The following is a 15,253-nucleotide window of genomic DNA, read 5'->3' as shown; positions in this document are numbered from 1 at the left end:
GGGCAGTTCTATGTTTTCGGCCTAGTATGGTTCTCAATCAGAGGCAGGTGTCATTAGTTGTCTCTGATTGAGAATCATACTTAGGTAGCCTGGGTTTCACTGTGTGTTTGTGGGTGATTGTTCCTGTCTTTGTGTAGTATTCACCAGATAGGCTGTATTAGGTTTTGAGTTCTCACGTTTCTTGTTTTTTCGTCAGTTTGTTCATGTATAGTGTCGTGAATAAAATACAATGAACAACCACCACGCTGCGCTTTGGTCCGCCTCTACTTCACAAGAAGAGAACCGTTACAGTAGCCTAACCTATGGTCACCATAGTAGCCTAACCTATGGTCACCATAGTAGCCTAACCTATGGTCACCCTAGTAGTCTAACCTATGGTCACCATAGTAGCCTAACCTATTGTCACCCTAGTAGCCTAACCTATGGTCACCATAGTAGCCTAACCTATGGTCACCATAGTAGCCTAACCTATGGTCACCATAGTAGCCTAACCAATGGTCACCATAGTAGCCTAACCCATGGTCACCATAGTAGCCTAACCTATGGTCACCATAGTAGCCTAACCTATGGTCACCCTAGTAGTCTAACCTATGGTCACCATAGTAGCCTAACCTATTGTCACCCTAGTAGCCTAACCTATGGTCACCATAGTAGCCTAACCAATGGTCACCATAGCAGCCTAACCTATGGTCACCATAGTAGCCTAACCCATGGTCACCATAGTAGCCTAACCCATGGTCACCATAGTAGCCTAACCCATGGTCACCCTAGTAGTCTAACCTATGGTCACCCTAGTAGCCTAACCTATGGTCACCATAGTAGCCTAACCTATGGTCACCCTAGTAGCCTAACCTATGGTCACCATAGTAGCCTAACCTATGGTCACCCTAGTAGCCTAACCTATCGTCACCCTAGTAGCCTAACCTATCGTCACCCTAGTAGTCTAACCTATGGTCACCCTAGTAGCCTAACCTATGGTCACCCTAGTAGCCTAACCTATTGTCACCCTAGTAGCCTAACCTATGTGCATGTTATGCCTTTTCCTTTTCATTGATGATTAAGTTGCTGGATATTGGTGGGAACTGGAACACACTGTCGTACACGTCGATCCAGAGCATCCCAAACATGCTCAATGGGTGACATGTCTGGTGAGTATGCAGGCCATGGAAGAACTGGGACATTTTTAGCTTACGGGAATTGTGTCCAGATCCTTGCGACATGGGGCTGTGCTTTATCATGCTGAAACATGAGGTGATGGCTGTGGATAAATGGCACGACAATGGGCCTCAAACTTGTCACAGTATCACTGTGCATTCAAATTGCCATCAATAAAATGTAATTGTGTTTGTTGTCCGTAGCTTATGCCTGCTCATAGCTAACCCCACCGCCACCATGAGGCACGTTGACATCAGGAAACACCTCGCCCACACGACGCCATACATGTGGCCTGCGGTTGTGTGGCCGGTTAGACGCACTGCCAAGTTCTCTAAAACGATGTTGGAGGTTGCTTATGGTAGAGAAATTAACTTTCAGTTCTCTGGCAACAGCTCTGGTGGACATTCCTGCAGTCAGCATGCCAAATTCACGCTCCCTCAACTTGAGACATATGTGGAATTGTGTTGTCTGACAAAACTGCACATTTTAGTGTCCTTTTATTGTCCACAGCACAAGGTGTACTTGATCATGCTGTAAATCAGATTCTTGATCTGCCAGCCCTGTCAGGTGGATGGATTATCTTGCTGAAGGAGAAATGCTCACTAACAGGGATGTAAACACATTTGTGCAAAACATTTGAGAGATATAAACTTTTTGTCTGTAAGGAACATTTCTGGGATCTTTAATTTCAGCTCATGAAACATGGGATCAACACTTTTTTTTAAATTTATTTATTTATTTATTTATTTCCCCTTTATTTAACCAGGTAGGCAAGTTGAGAACAAGTTCTCATTTACAATTGCGATCTGGCCAAGATAAAGCAAAGCAGTTCGACACATACAACGACACAGAGTTACACATGGAGTAAAACAAACATACAGTCAATAATACAGTATAAACAAGTCTATATACGATGTGAGCAAATGAGGTGAGAAGGGAGGTAAAGGCAAAAAAGGCCATGGTGGAAAAGTAAATACAATATAGCAAGTAAAACACTGGAATGGTAGTTTTGCAATGGAAGAATGTGCAAAGTAGAAATAAAAATAATGGGGTGCAAAGGAGCAAAATAAATAAATTAATTAAATACAGTAGGGAAAGAGGTAGTTGTTTGGGCTAAATTATAGGTGGGCTATATACAGGTGCAGTAATCTGTGAGCTGCTCTGACAGTTGGTGCTTAAAGCTAGTGAGGGAGATAAGTGTTTCCAGTTTCAGAGATTTTTGTAGTTCGTTCCAGTCATTGGCAGCAGAGAACTGGAAGGAGAGGCGGCCAAAGAAAGAATTGGTTTTGGGGGTGACTAGAGAGATATACCTGCTGGAGCGTGTGCTACAGGTGGGAGATGCTATGGTGACCAGCGAGCTGAGATAAGGGGGGTCTTTACCTAGCAGGGTCTTGTAGATGACATGGAGCCAGTGGGTTTGGCGACGAGTATGAAGCGAGGGCCAGCCAATGAGAGCGTACAGGTCGCAATGGTGGGTAGTATATGGGGCTTTGGTGACAAAACGGATTGCACTATGATAGACTGCATCCAATTTGTTGAGTAGGGTATTGGAGGCTATTTTGTAAATGACATCGCCAAAGTCGAGGATTGGTAGGATGGTCAGTTTTACAAGGGTATGTTTGGCAGCATGAGTGAAGGATGCTTTGTTGCGAAATAGGAAACCAATTCTAGATTTAACTTTGGATTGGAGATGTTTGATATGGGTCTGGAAGGAGAGTTTACAGTCTAACCAGACACCTAAGTATTTGTAGTTGTCCACATATTCTAAGTCAGAGCCGTCCAGAGTAGTGATGTTGGACAGGCGGGTAGGTGCAGGTAGCGATCGGTTGAAGAGCATGCATTTAGTTTTACTTGTATTTAAGAGCAATTGGAGGCCACGGAAGGAGAGTTGTATGGCATTGAAGCTTGCCTGCAGGGTTGTTAACACAGTGTCCAAAGAAGGGCCAGAAGTATACAGAATGGTGTCGTCTGCGTAGAGGTGGATCAGAGACTCACCAGCAGCAAGAGCGACTTCATTGATGTATACAGAGAAGAGAGTCGGTCCAAGAATTGAACCCTGTGGCACCCCCATAGAGACTGCCAGAGGTCCGGACAGCAGACCCTCCAATTTGACACACTGAACTCTATCAGAGAAGTAGTTGGTAAACCAGGCGAGGCAATCATTTGAGAAACCAAGGCTGTGGAGTCTGCCGATGAGAATGTGGTGATTGACAGAGTCGAAAGCCTTGGCCAGATCAATGAATACGGCTGCACAGTAATGTTTCTTATCGATGGCGGTTAAGATATCGTTTAGGACCTTGAGCGTGGCTGAGGTGCACCCATGACCAGCTCTGAAACCAGATTGCATAGCAGAGAAGATATGGTGAGATTCGAAATGGTCGGTAATCTGTTTGTTGACTTGGCTTTCGAAGACCTTAGAAAGGCATGGTAGGATAGATATAGGTCTGTAGCAGTTTGGGTCAAGTTTGGGTTCCCCCCTTTGAAGAGGGGGATGACCGCAGCTGCTTTCCAATCTTTGGGAATCTCAGACGACACGAAAGAGAGGTTGAAAAGGCTAGTAATAGGTGTGGCAACAATTTCGGCAGATAATTTTAGAAAGAAAGGGTCCAGATTGTCTAGCCCGGCTGATTTGTAGGGGTCCAGATTTTGCAGCTCTTTCAGAACATCAGCTGAACGGATTTGGGAGAAGGAGAAATGGGGAAGGCTTGGGTGAGTTGCTGTTGGGGGTGCAGTGCTGTTGAACGGGGTAGGAGTAGCCAGGTGGAAAGCATGGCCAGCCGTAGAAAAATGCTTATTGAAATTCTCAATTATGGTGGATTTATCAGTGGTGACAGAGTTTCCTATCTTCAGTGCAGTGGGCAGCTGGGAGGAGGTGTTCTTATTCTCCATGGACTTTACAGTGTCCCAGAACTTTTTTGAGTTAGTGTTGCAGGAAGCAAATTTCTGCTTGAAAAAGCTAGCCTTGGCTTTTCTAACTGCCTGTGTATAATGGTTTCTAGCTTCCCTGAACAGCTGCATATCACGGGGGCTGTTCGATGCTAATGCAGAATGCCATAGGATGTTTTTGTGTTGGTTAAGGGCAGTCAGGTCTGGGGAGAACCAAGGGCTATATCTGTTCCTGGTTCTAAATTTCTTGAAAGGGGCATGTTTATTTAAGATGGTTAGGAAGGCATTACATGTCGCGTTTATATATTTGTTCAGTATATATTTGTTCAGTATATATTTGTTCAGTATATATTTGTTCAGTATATATTTGTTCAGTATATATTCAGTATATATTTGTTCAGTATATTTTTGTTCAGTATATATTTGTTCAGTATATATTTGTTCAGTATATATTTGTTCAGTATATATTTATTCAGTATATATTTGTTCAGTATATATTTGTTCAGTATATATTTGTTCAGTATATATTCAGTATATATTTGTTCACTATATTTTTGTTCAGTATATATTTGTTCAGTATATGTTCAGTATATATTTGTTCAGTATATATTTGTTCAGTATATATTTATTCAGTATATATTTGTTCAGTATATATTTGTTCAGTATATATTTGTTCAGTATATATTTGTTCAGTATATATTCAGTATATATTTGTTCACTATATTTTTGTTCAGTATATATTTGTTCAGTATATATTCAGTATATATTTGTTCACTATATTTTTGTTCAGTATATATTTGTTCAGTATATATTTGTTCACTATATTTTTGTTCAGTATATATTTGTTCAGTATATATTTGTTCAGTATATATTTATTCAGTATATATTTGTTCACTATATTTTTGTTCAGTATATATTTGTTCAGTATATATTTGTTCAGTATATATTCAGTATATATTTGTTCACTATATTTTTGTTCAGTATATATTTGTTCAGTATATATTTGTTCAGTCTATATTAGATATAAAATGTATATCCCTCCTCCTACCTCCATGTTGACTCCTTCAGCATCCATCTCCCTGTAGAGGTGTGTAGTCCCAGCAGAACAGGACTAGGTGGTGGTAGTGATGATCTGACCGGAACACAGAGACCCTGGAACACAGAGACCCTGGAACACAGAGACCTTGGAACACAGATACCCTGGAACACAGAGACCCTGGAACACAGAGACCCTGGAACACAGAGACCCTTGGAACACAGAGACCCTGGTTGTTGCTAAGTGACTACAGATGAGGATGACTGATCTGATTCAGTCTTCCTGTCTCAGATACCTACTCTGACTGACTGGAACACTAGACCCTAAGGATAGACCGAATGGCACCCTATTCCCTTTATGATGCACTACTTTATATAGTGTACTATGGGGGCTCTGGTCAAAGTAGTGCATCATGTAGACCGTTGAGATGCACCAAGTATGGAAGTTGGACCTGAAATCTGTTCCTCATAGAAACAGTATGGAAGTTGCACCTGAAATCCAACTGCAGGTTTCTGTTCCTCAGAGAAACAGACGAGACCATAGATACGACGTGTCACAAATGGCACTCTATTCCCTTTAAAAGGCACTACTTTTAACCAGGCCCACATGGGCTCCCGAGTGGCGCAGCGGTCTAACGCACTGCATCTCAGTGCTAGAGGTATCACTACAGACCTTGGTTTGATTCCAGGCTGTATCACAGCGGTCTAAGGCACTGCATCTCAGTGCTAGAGGCATCACTACAGACCTTGGTTTGATTCCAGGCTGTATCACAGCGGTCTAAGGCACTGCATCTCAGTGCTAGAGGCATCACTACAGACCTTGGTTTGATTCCAGGCTGTATCACAGCGGTCTAAGGCACTGCATCTCAGTGCTAGAGGCATCACTACAGACCTTGGTTTGATTCCAGGCTGTATCGCAGCGGTCTAAGGCACTGCATCTCAGTGCTAGAGGCATCACTACAGACCTTGGTTTGATTCCAGGCCGTATCGCAGCGGTCTAAGGCACTGCATCTCAGTGCTAGAGGCATCACTACAGACCTTGGTTTGATTCCAGGCTGTATCGCAGCGGTCTAAGGCACTGCATCTCAGTGCTAGAGGCATCACTACAGACCTTGGTTTGATTCCAGGCTGTATCACAGCAGTCTAAGGCACTGCATCTCAGTGCTAGAGGCATCACTACAGACCTTGGTTTGATTCCAGGCTGTATCGCAGCGGTCTAAAGCACTGCATCTCAGTGCTAGAGGCATCACTACAGACCTTGGTTTGATTCCAGGCTGTATCACAAACGGACGTGATTGGGAGTCCCCCAGCGTCGTCTGGGTTAGGGTTTGGCCGGGGTAGGCCGTCATTGTTAAATAATAATTTGTTCTTAACTGACTTGCCTAGTTAAATAAAGGTTAAATCAATGTACTGTAAAGAGAATAGCGTTTAGCCTGCACACATAGTGTGGAGGTTGGAGCTGAAATCCAACTAGAACACATGCGGGTATCTGTTCCTCTCGTAGAACGGTCCTAGCAACTACAGAGGGGTACCAAGAGGATTTGGGAAAGTAAAGGTCACTAGACCACAAAGACATCAAGGTCTCTAATATCCCTGGCTGTTGTTTTTAACCCTTTCCACATAGATATGGAGGCCTTTTTAGAGTTACACAGGACGTCTTCCTCTCTTCTTTTTCTATTTCCTGTTGACATTAATGACCTTCTGTTGGCTGTGGATGCCATTAAATGCTCTATTGTAGTTCTTTAAGATCTCAGTTTAAAACTATTGATCATAACATCTTTGTTGAAAGGATGAAGAGGTGGGTGGGAATCTCTGGCGTTGCCCTCGACTGGTTCAGCTCATATCTTTGTGGGACCTATTCACTACGGTGTCCCTCAGGTATCAATTCTGGAAGCCCAGAATTTACATAAGTTAAGCAGTATGTAAACATTATTAAAGTGACGATTTAACAGTCTGATGGCCTTGAGACTGAAAAACAGCTTCTGTCTCTTGATCCCAGCTTTGATGCACCTGTACTGACCTCGCCTTCTGGATGATAGCAGGGTGAACAGGCAGTGGCTCGGGTGGTTGTTGTCCTTGATGATCTTTTTGGCCTTCCTGGGACATCGGTGCTGTAGGTGTCCTGGAGGGCAGGTAGTTTGCCCCCGTTGAGGCATTGTACAGACCCCTGAGGTTGTGGGCGGTGCAATTGCCGTACCAGGCGGGGATACAGCCCGACAGGAGGCTCTCAATTCTGCATCTGTAAAAGTTTGTGAGGGTTTTAGGTGACAAGCCAAATTTCTTCAGCCTCCTGAGGTGTTGCACTTTCTTCACCACAATGTCTGTGTGGGTGGACAATTGATTGTCAGTGATATGTACGCCGACGAACTTAAAACTTTCCACTTTCTCCACTGCTGTCCCATCGATGTGGATAGGGGGTGCTCCCTCTGCTGTTTCCTGAAGTCCACGATCAGCTCCTTTGTTTTGTTGACGTTGAGGGAGAGGTTATTTTCCTGGCACCATACTCCGAGGGCCCTCACCTCCTCCCTGTATGCTCCCTGTAGGCTGTCTCATCATTGTTGCTTATCAAGCCTACTACTGTCGTCTGTAAACTTGATGATTGAGTTGGAGGCGTGCTTGGCCACACAGTCGTGGGTGAACAGAGAGTACAGGAGAGGGCTGAAAACGCACCCTTGTGGGTCACCAGTGTTGAGGATCAGCGGGGTGGAGATGTTGTTTCCTACCTTCACCACCTGGGGGCAGCCCGTCAGGAAGTCCAGGACCCAGTTGCACAGGGCAGGGTTCAGACCCAGGGCCTCAAGCTTAAGGATAAGCTTGGAGGGTACTATAGTGTTAAATGCTGAGCTGTAGTCAATGAACAGTATTCTTACATAGGTATTCCTCTTATGCAGATGGGATGGGGGCGGTAGTCATTTAGCTCAGTTACCTTTGCATTCTTGGGTACAAGAACAATGGTGGCCATCTTGAAGCATGTGGGAACAGCAGACTGGGATAGAGAGAGATTGAATATGTCCGTAAACACACCAGCCAGCTGGTCTGCACATGAGGCTAGGGATGCCGTCTGGGCCGGCGGCCTTGCAAGGGTTAACATTTTTAAATGTCTTATGTCGGCCATAGAGAAGGAGAGCCCACAGTCCTTCGTACTGGCCGGGTCAGTGGCACTGTGTTATACTTAAAGTGGGCAAAGAAGGTGTTTAGTTTGTCCAGAAGCAAAATGTCGGTGTCCGTGACGTGGCTGGTTTTCCTTTTGTAGTCTGTGATTGTCTGTAGAACCTGCCATAAATGTCTTGTGTCTGAGCTGTTGAATTGTGACTGCACTTTGTCTCTATACTGATGTTTTGCCTGTTTGATTGCCACACATCAATCTGCAGAGAAGAATGGGAGAAACTCCCCAAATACAGGTGTGCCAAGCTTGTAGAGTCATACCTAAAACTCAAGCCTGTAACCACTGCCAAAGGTGCTTAAAAAGTACTGAGTAAAGGGGCTGAAAACTTATGTTGATGTAATATTTCCATTTGTAATTTTTAATACACTTGTAAAAATGTCAAAAAAGTATTTTTACATCATTTTACTGTACATCATTATTAGAAGCCTCTTGCATCACATCATTATTAGAAGCCTCTTGCATCACATCCATATTAGAAGCCTCTTGCATCACATCCTTATTAGAAGCCTCTTGCATCACATCCTTATTAGAAGCCTCTTGCATCACATAATTATTAGAAGCCTCTTGCATCACATCATTATTAGAAGCCTCTTGCATCACATCATTATTAGAAGCCTCTTGCATCACATCCATATTAGAAGCCTCTTGCATCACATCCTTATTAGAAGCCTCTTGCATCACATCCTTATTAGAAGCCTCTTGCATCATATCATCATTAGAAGCCTCTTGCATCACATCCTTATTAGAAGCCTCTTGCATCACATCATTATTAGAAGCCTCTTGCATCACATCCTTATTAGAAGCCTCTTGCATCACATCCTTATTAGAAGCCTCTTGCATCACATCCTTATTAGAAGCCTCTTGCATCACATCCTTATTAGAAGCCTCTTGCATCACATCATTATTAGAAGCCTCTTGCATCACATCCTTATTAGAAGCCTCTTGCATCACATCATTATTAGAAGCCTCTTGCATCACATCCTTATTAGAGGCCTCTTGCATCACATCCTTATTAGAAGCCTCTTGCATCACATCATTATTAGAAGCCTCTTGCATCACATCATTATTAGAAGCCTCTTGCATCACATCCTTATTAGAGGCCTCTTGCATCACATCTTTCCCTCTGATCAGCTGAGGCAGTTTGTTTTGTATTTCACTCATAATAGTAATTGAAATACTATTTAACTCAATGTATTATATTATCTCATTTTAAATCCATGTTTTAAACAAAGGTTGAGAGTAGAACAACTGATTTGACTCATGTTTCATGAGAGCATGTACATGTTCAACACATCCAGTCGTGCTGTTATCAACTAGACTGTGATGAAACGTTCAACATTCACTGAGAGGGAAAACACTAAAGTGTGTAAATGTTGTGTTTAGCTGAAGTATCCATTCTTCCATCTATCCATTCCAATCCATCCATCCATCCATCCATCCATCCATCCAATCCATCCATTCAATCATCCAATCCATCCATCCACGTAATGTATTGCAGGATATTTGACAGAATAATAACACCAATGGTTTTATGCAGCAGTGAGATACAAGCAAAAACAGTGTAAAAATTGACACAGTCTGGAATTATGCAATCAAACCAGTCATTCAAGGTCACTCATTAATTCAGGATGTACATGTTGTTCTGGTAGAGTCTCTTCATCAAAGACCTCAGGTGAATCATCTATCGGTCTGATGTGCTGATCTGGACTGATGCAAGGGGATAACTGATCTCCAGGTGTGTCCGCTGCTAGGTGGATGCGTCTATGCCTGTCCAGATGCCCTTGTTGGATAAAGCTCTTCCAACAGAGGGAGCAATGATAGGGTCTTTCCCCTGTGTGAGTCCTCTGATGAGCCTGGAGGTGAGCCAGCTGGGAGAAGCCTCTCCCACAGTCAGAGCAGCAGTGAGGTTTTTCCCCTGTGTGGGTCTGGCTGTGCTTTTTCAGAGCCCCAGAGTTTATAAACGTCTTACCGCAGGCCGAGACAGCACAGACGTAGGGTCTCTCTCCTGAGTGAATCCTCTGGTGGTCCTTTAGAGCTCCTGGGTGGGAGAAGGTCTTCAGACACTCTGAGCAGTGGTACGGCCTCTCTCCTGTATGAGTACGCATGTGTTGGATCAGCTGGCCTGAGTTGGAGAATCTCCTTCCACAGTCAGAGGCAGAGCAGGGGTAAGGCTTCTCTCCTGTGTGAGTCCTGTGGTGTATCTGTAGGTGTTCTAACTTGGAGAAACTCTTGCCGCACTCTGTGAAAGTGCAGTGGAATGGCTTCTCTCCTGTGTGTGTGCTCTGGTGCTTGGCCAGGCCTCCTGGCTGACTGAAGCTCTTGCCACAGACCAGACAGTGGTACGGTCTCTCTCCTGTGTGGATCACCTGATGACTCCTCAGGTTGCCAGAGTGACTGAAGCTCCGCCCACACTCAGAGCAGTGATACGGCCTCTCACCTGTGTGAGTACGCATGTGTCTCCGCAGGGTTGATGAGTTGTAGAAATACTTCCCACAGGCTAAGCAAGGGTAGTTGGTTTCAGTGGTGTGACTCCGCTGATTCTTCTGGAGTGATTCTGAAGGATCTATAGCCTGGTCTATACAGCCACCTGCAGGACAGGAGGGGAACAGCATTACTTCAATTCCTCTTTAAACACAAAACAATAACCAACATACAGTACCAGTCAAAAGTGAAGACATCAAAACCGTGAAACAACACATATGGAATCATGTAGTAACCAAAAAAAGTGTTAAACAAATCAAAATATATGTTATATTTGAGATTCTTCAAAGTAGCCACCCTTTGCCTTGATGACAGCTTTGAAAGTTTCTTCAAGTGCAGTCGCAAAAACCATCAAGCGCTGTGATGAAACTGGCTCTCATGAGGACCGCCACAGGAAAGGAAGACCCAGAGTCACCTCTGCTGCAGAGGATAAATTCATTAGAGTTACCAGCCTCAGAAATTGCAGCCCAAATAAATTCTTCAGAGTTCAAGTAACAGACACATCTCAACATCAACTGTTCAGAGAAGACTGCGTGAATCAGGCCTTCATGGTTGAATTGCTGCAAAGAAACCACTACTAAAGGACACCGATAGGAAGATGAGACTTACTTGAGCCAAGAAACACGAGCAAAGGACGTTAGACCAGTGGAAATCTGTCCTTTGGTCTGATGAGTCCAAATTTGAGATTATTGGTTCCAACCGCAGTGTCTCTGCGAGACTCAGAGTAGGTTAACGGATGATCTCTGCATGTGTGGTTTCCACTGTGAAGCATGGAGGAGGAGGTGTGATGGTGCTTTGCTGGTGACACTGTCTGGTTTAATTTATAATTCAAGGCACACTTAACCAGCATGACTACAACAGCATTCTGCAGCAATACGCCATCTCATCTGGTTTGTGCTTAGGGGGACTATCATTTGTTTTTCAACAAGACAATGACCCAACACACCTCCAGGCTGTGTAAGGGTTATTTTAGAAAGAAGGAGAGTGATGGAGTGCTGCATCAGATGACCTGGCTTTCACAAACCCGACCTAAACCCAAATGAGATGGTTTGGGATGAGTTGGACCGCAGAGTGAAGTAAAAGCAGCCAACAAGTGCTCAGCATATGTGGGAACTCCTTCAAGACTGTTGGAAAAGCATTCCAGGTGAAGCTGGTTGAGAGAATGCCAAGAGTGTGCAAAGCTGTCGTCAAAGCAAAGGGTGGCTACTTTGAAGAATCTCAAAAATAACATTTTAATTTGTTTGACACTTTTTTGGTTACTACATGATTCCATGTGTTATTTCATAGTTTTGATGTCTTCACTATTTTTCTACAATGTAGAAAATAGTTTAAAAAATAAAGAAAAACTCTTGAATGAGTCGGTGTGTCCAAACGTTTGACTGGTACTGTATTAAACAAGAAAACACTAATACAAAACACAAATCCAAAAACAGACACTGCAAAACCATGGAGATGTTTTCCTGATAAATGATCTGCGAGTTCACGATATTCTGTTATGTGCCCTAAAGGAAACACAGGAATTGTTCATCTCATCTTGGAGTCTGGAGGGGTTTTCTCCGGCCTCTTTGCCAACATGATTTCATACAATGTTGTTTTTATCAAAGTATTAATCCATTCTGTCCACACGGGGAGGCCTTCATTGTAAAATAAGAATTTGTCCTTAACTGACTTGCCTAGTTAAAGAAAGGTTAAATAAAAAACAAACGACTCAGAGCTTTTCCAATGTTTTAGGACTAGCCTTAACAAAATACCTCAACATAATATTTTACATTCTGTCTGGTTAATCTCTCTTATTTCAGATATCACTCAACAGACAGCTTTGGTGACCTATAAGTAGGTACCTGGGATCCAAGGCCATCTCCCATGCACTATAAGGCTTTGTCCCATAGGGGGTGCACAATCGGGCTTTCCCACAATGCATCTAGGAGGGTTCCTTCACATCATCCTATGGAACTTTACAGGAGGGACATAAAATCTCTGAAAAACTTTTAATATCTGAGATAATATACAATCATATCCTCTTATTTGACCTGTGTGATTCTGACCAAAACCACAATAAATTGACTGATTTATCACAATAATGATCAATTGAACGATATGTTTATAAAATGAATAAGCACCAGTTACTTTCTTTTTATTTCACCCTTTAAAATCCTACTATTTTTGAACGTTATTTGTCCTGTAATTAACAGACTTCAGATCGATATCAGTAAAATCTCTGGACGTTGTCGATATATCCGGTTTATCATCCTCTGCTTCTTACGTCACATTGTCCCTCTGCTACAGGTTCACATGATTAACATACAAAGGCTGATTGTACAGAGCTTGGAAAATACATCTTCTACAACATTGTTGCCTTTTTGACATGATGGCACCACCTAGTGTAGACAAATATTTTAATTAGCATATATCACTATCGCACACTTTATATAAAAAATACCTTATTCTTGTTCAGGTCTCCCAGAGTAGGAACCCTTCTTTTACCCATTTCCCCCACATCATAGACTGCTTCCTCACACAGTACCATACAAAAGCATATCTTTGTCAGTGTGGAGACTCTTTGATCGTTGTATGTACTGACAACCAGGCCGCTCAGGAATGGCCGCGAAATGGATTAATGCTCTGAATATCATTGGCTCTTTTTGGGACAGAATATGTAGCGGTCCAAAAGGAGCTGCTAAACCCCGTTCAAATTCAAACCATCTCTCCTCAACTTCCTCTAGTGTTTAGCTGTTCTGGATCGCTGGAGAGGTCACGTTGGAGAGGTCACGTTGGAGAGGTCACGTTGGAGAGATCACGTTGGAGAGGTCACGTTGGAGAGGTCCCGTTGGAGAGGTCACGCTGGAGAGGTCACGTTGGAGAGGTCCCGTTGGAGAGGTCACGTTGGAGAGGTCACGTTGGAGAGATCACGTCGGAGAGGTCACGTTGGAGAGGTCACGCTGGAGAGGTCACGTTGGAGAGGTCACGCTGGAGAGGTCACGGAGAGGTCACGTTGGAGAGGTCACGCTGGAGAGGTCACGCTGGAGAGGTCACGTTGGAGAGGTCACGTTGGAGAGGTCACGTTGGAGAGATCACGTTGGAGAGGTCACGTTGGAGAGGTCCCGTTGGAGAGGTCACGTTGGAGAGGTCACGTTGGAGAGGTCCCGTTGGAGAGGTCACGTTGGAGAGGTCACGTTGGAGAGATCACGTTGGAGAGGTCACGTTGGAGAGGTCACGCTGGAGAGGTCACGTTGGAGAGGTCACGCTGGAGAGGTCACGGAGAGGTCACGTTGGAGAGGTCACGCTGGAGAGGTCACGTTGGAGAGGTCACGTTGGAGAGGTCACGTTGGAGAGGTCCCGTTGGAGAGGTCACGTTGGAGAGGTCACGTTGGAGAGATCACGTTGGAGAGGTCACGTTGGAGAGGTCACGCTGGAGAGGTCACGTTGGAGAGGTCACGCTGGAGAGGTCACGGAGAGGTCACGTTGGAGAGGTCACGTTGGAGAGGTCACGCTGGAGAGGTCACGTTGGAGAGGTCACGTTGGAGAGGTCACGTTGGAGAGGTCACGTTGGAGAGATCACGTTGGAGAGGTCACGTTGGAGAGGTCACGTTGGAGAGGCCACGTTGGAGAGGTCACGTTGGAGAGGTCACGCTGGAGAAGCCACGTTGGAGAGGTCACGTTGGAGAGGTCACGTTGGAGAGGTCACGCTGGAGAGGTCACGTTGGAGAGGTCACGTTGGAGAGGTCACGTTGGAGAGGTCACGTTGGAGAGGTCACGTTGGAGAGGTCACGGAGAGGTCACGTTGGAGAGGTCACGTTGGAGAGGTCACGCTGGAGAGGTCACATTGGAGAGGTCACGGAGAGGTCACGGAGAGGTCACGTTGGAGAGGTCACGTTGGAGAGGGCCACATCTGGAAGTCCTTTTCTTTAGGGGCATGTTTTCTGCATGCTGATGCAGGTCGTTTCCCTCCCATACGCTCTTTAACAATAGCCTTACACTGCTTAAACATTGATGGAATGCAAATCGGTAGAATCATTGAAATATAATTCAAATTAAGAACAACCATTTTAATTGAATTAATTCTCCCCCCCCCCATAAACAAAGATTGTCATCTTTAGAGCTTGCAGCCCTGAAACCAGGAAATAAGTTACCCTGGTTCGTTTCCAGGGGAAATGAATGGGGAAGGAATGAGGTTCTGGAATAAAGGCTGAAAATAAGGTAAAGACAGGAGATCTTCCATGTTCTATGATTTAATAACAGTTAACATGGCCTTTATGATTAATGAAGCCTTTGTGATTTACGGAGCATTCCGGAAAGCATTCGGACCCTTTAACTTTTTCCACATTTTATTACGTTACAGCCTTATTCTAAAATGGATTCATTTAAATAAACATCTCAATCTACATACAATACCCCATGATGACAAAGCGAAAACATTTTATTTATTCATTCAAAATAAAAAACAGAGGCCTTATTTACAAAGGTATTCAGACCCTTTGCTGAGACTTGAAATTGAGCTCAGGTGCATCCTGAGATGGAATAAGAATAAGT

General features: G+C 44.0%; 2 protein-coding genes across 2 annotated transcripts in view; both read right to left on the bottom strand.

Moving 5' to 3' along the window:
- Positions 1-6,081, bottom strand: part of LOC110530865 (chemokine XC receptor 1-like) — a 40,718-nt gene extending 34,637 nt beyond the window's left edge. Inside the window, exon 1 of the mRNA XM_036986791.2 lies at positions 5,090-6,081. Coding sequence (XP_036842686.2) covers positions 5,090-5,116 — 27 coding nt within the window. The 5' untranslated portion in view covers positions 5,117-6,081. The remainder of the gene's footprint in view (positions 1-5,089) is intronic.
- Positions 6,082-8,573: 2,492 nt separating this feature from the next.
- Positions 8,574-15,253, bottom strand: part of LOC110530867 (uncharacterized) — a 17,267-nt gene continuing 10,587 nt past the window's right edge. Inside the window, exon 3 of the mRNA XM_021614155.3 lies at positions 8,574-10,829. Coding sequence (XP_021469830.3) covers positions 9,844-10,829 — 986 coding nt within the window. The 3' untranslated portion in view covers positions 8,574-9,843. The remainder of the gene's footprint in view (positions 10,830-15,253) is intronic.

The sequence above is a fragment of the Oncorhynchus mykiss genome, chromosome 8 (genome assembly GCF_057628025.1).
Source record: "Oncorhynchus mykiss isolate SJ-2025 chromosome 8, ASM5762802v1, whole genome shotgun sequence".
Taxonomy (NCBI): Eukaryota; Metazoa; Chordata; class Actinopteri; order Salmoniformes; family Salmonidae; genus Oncorhynchus; species Oncorhynchus mykiss.
The sequence above is the reverse complement of the archived record's forward strand: the minus strand, read 5'-3'. Positions and strand labels throughout refer to the sequence as shown.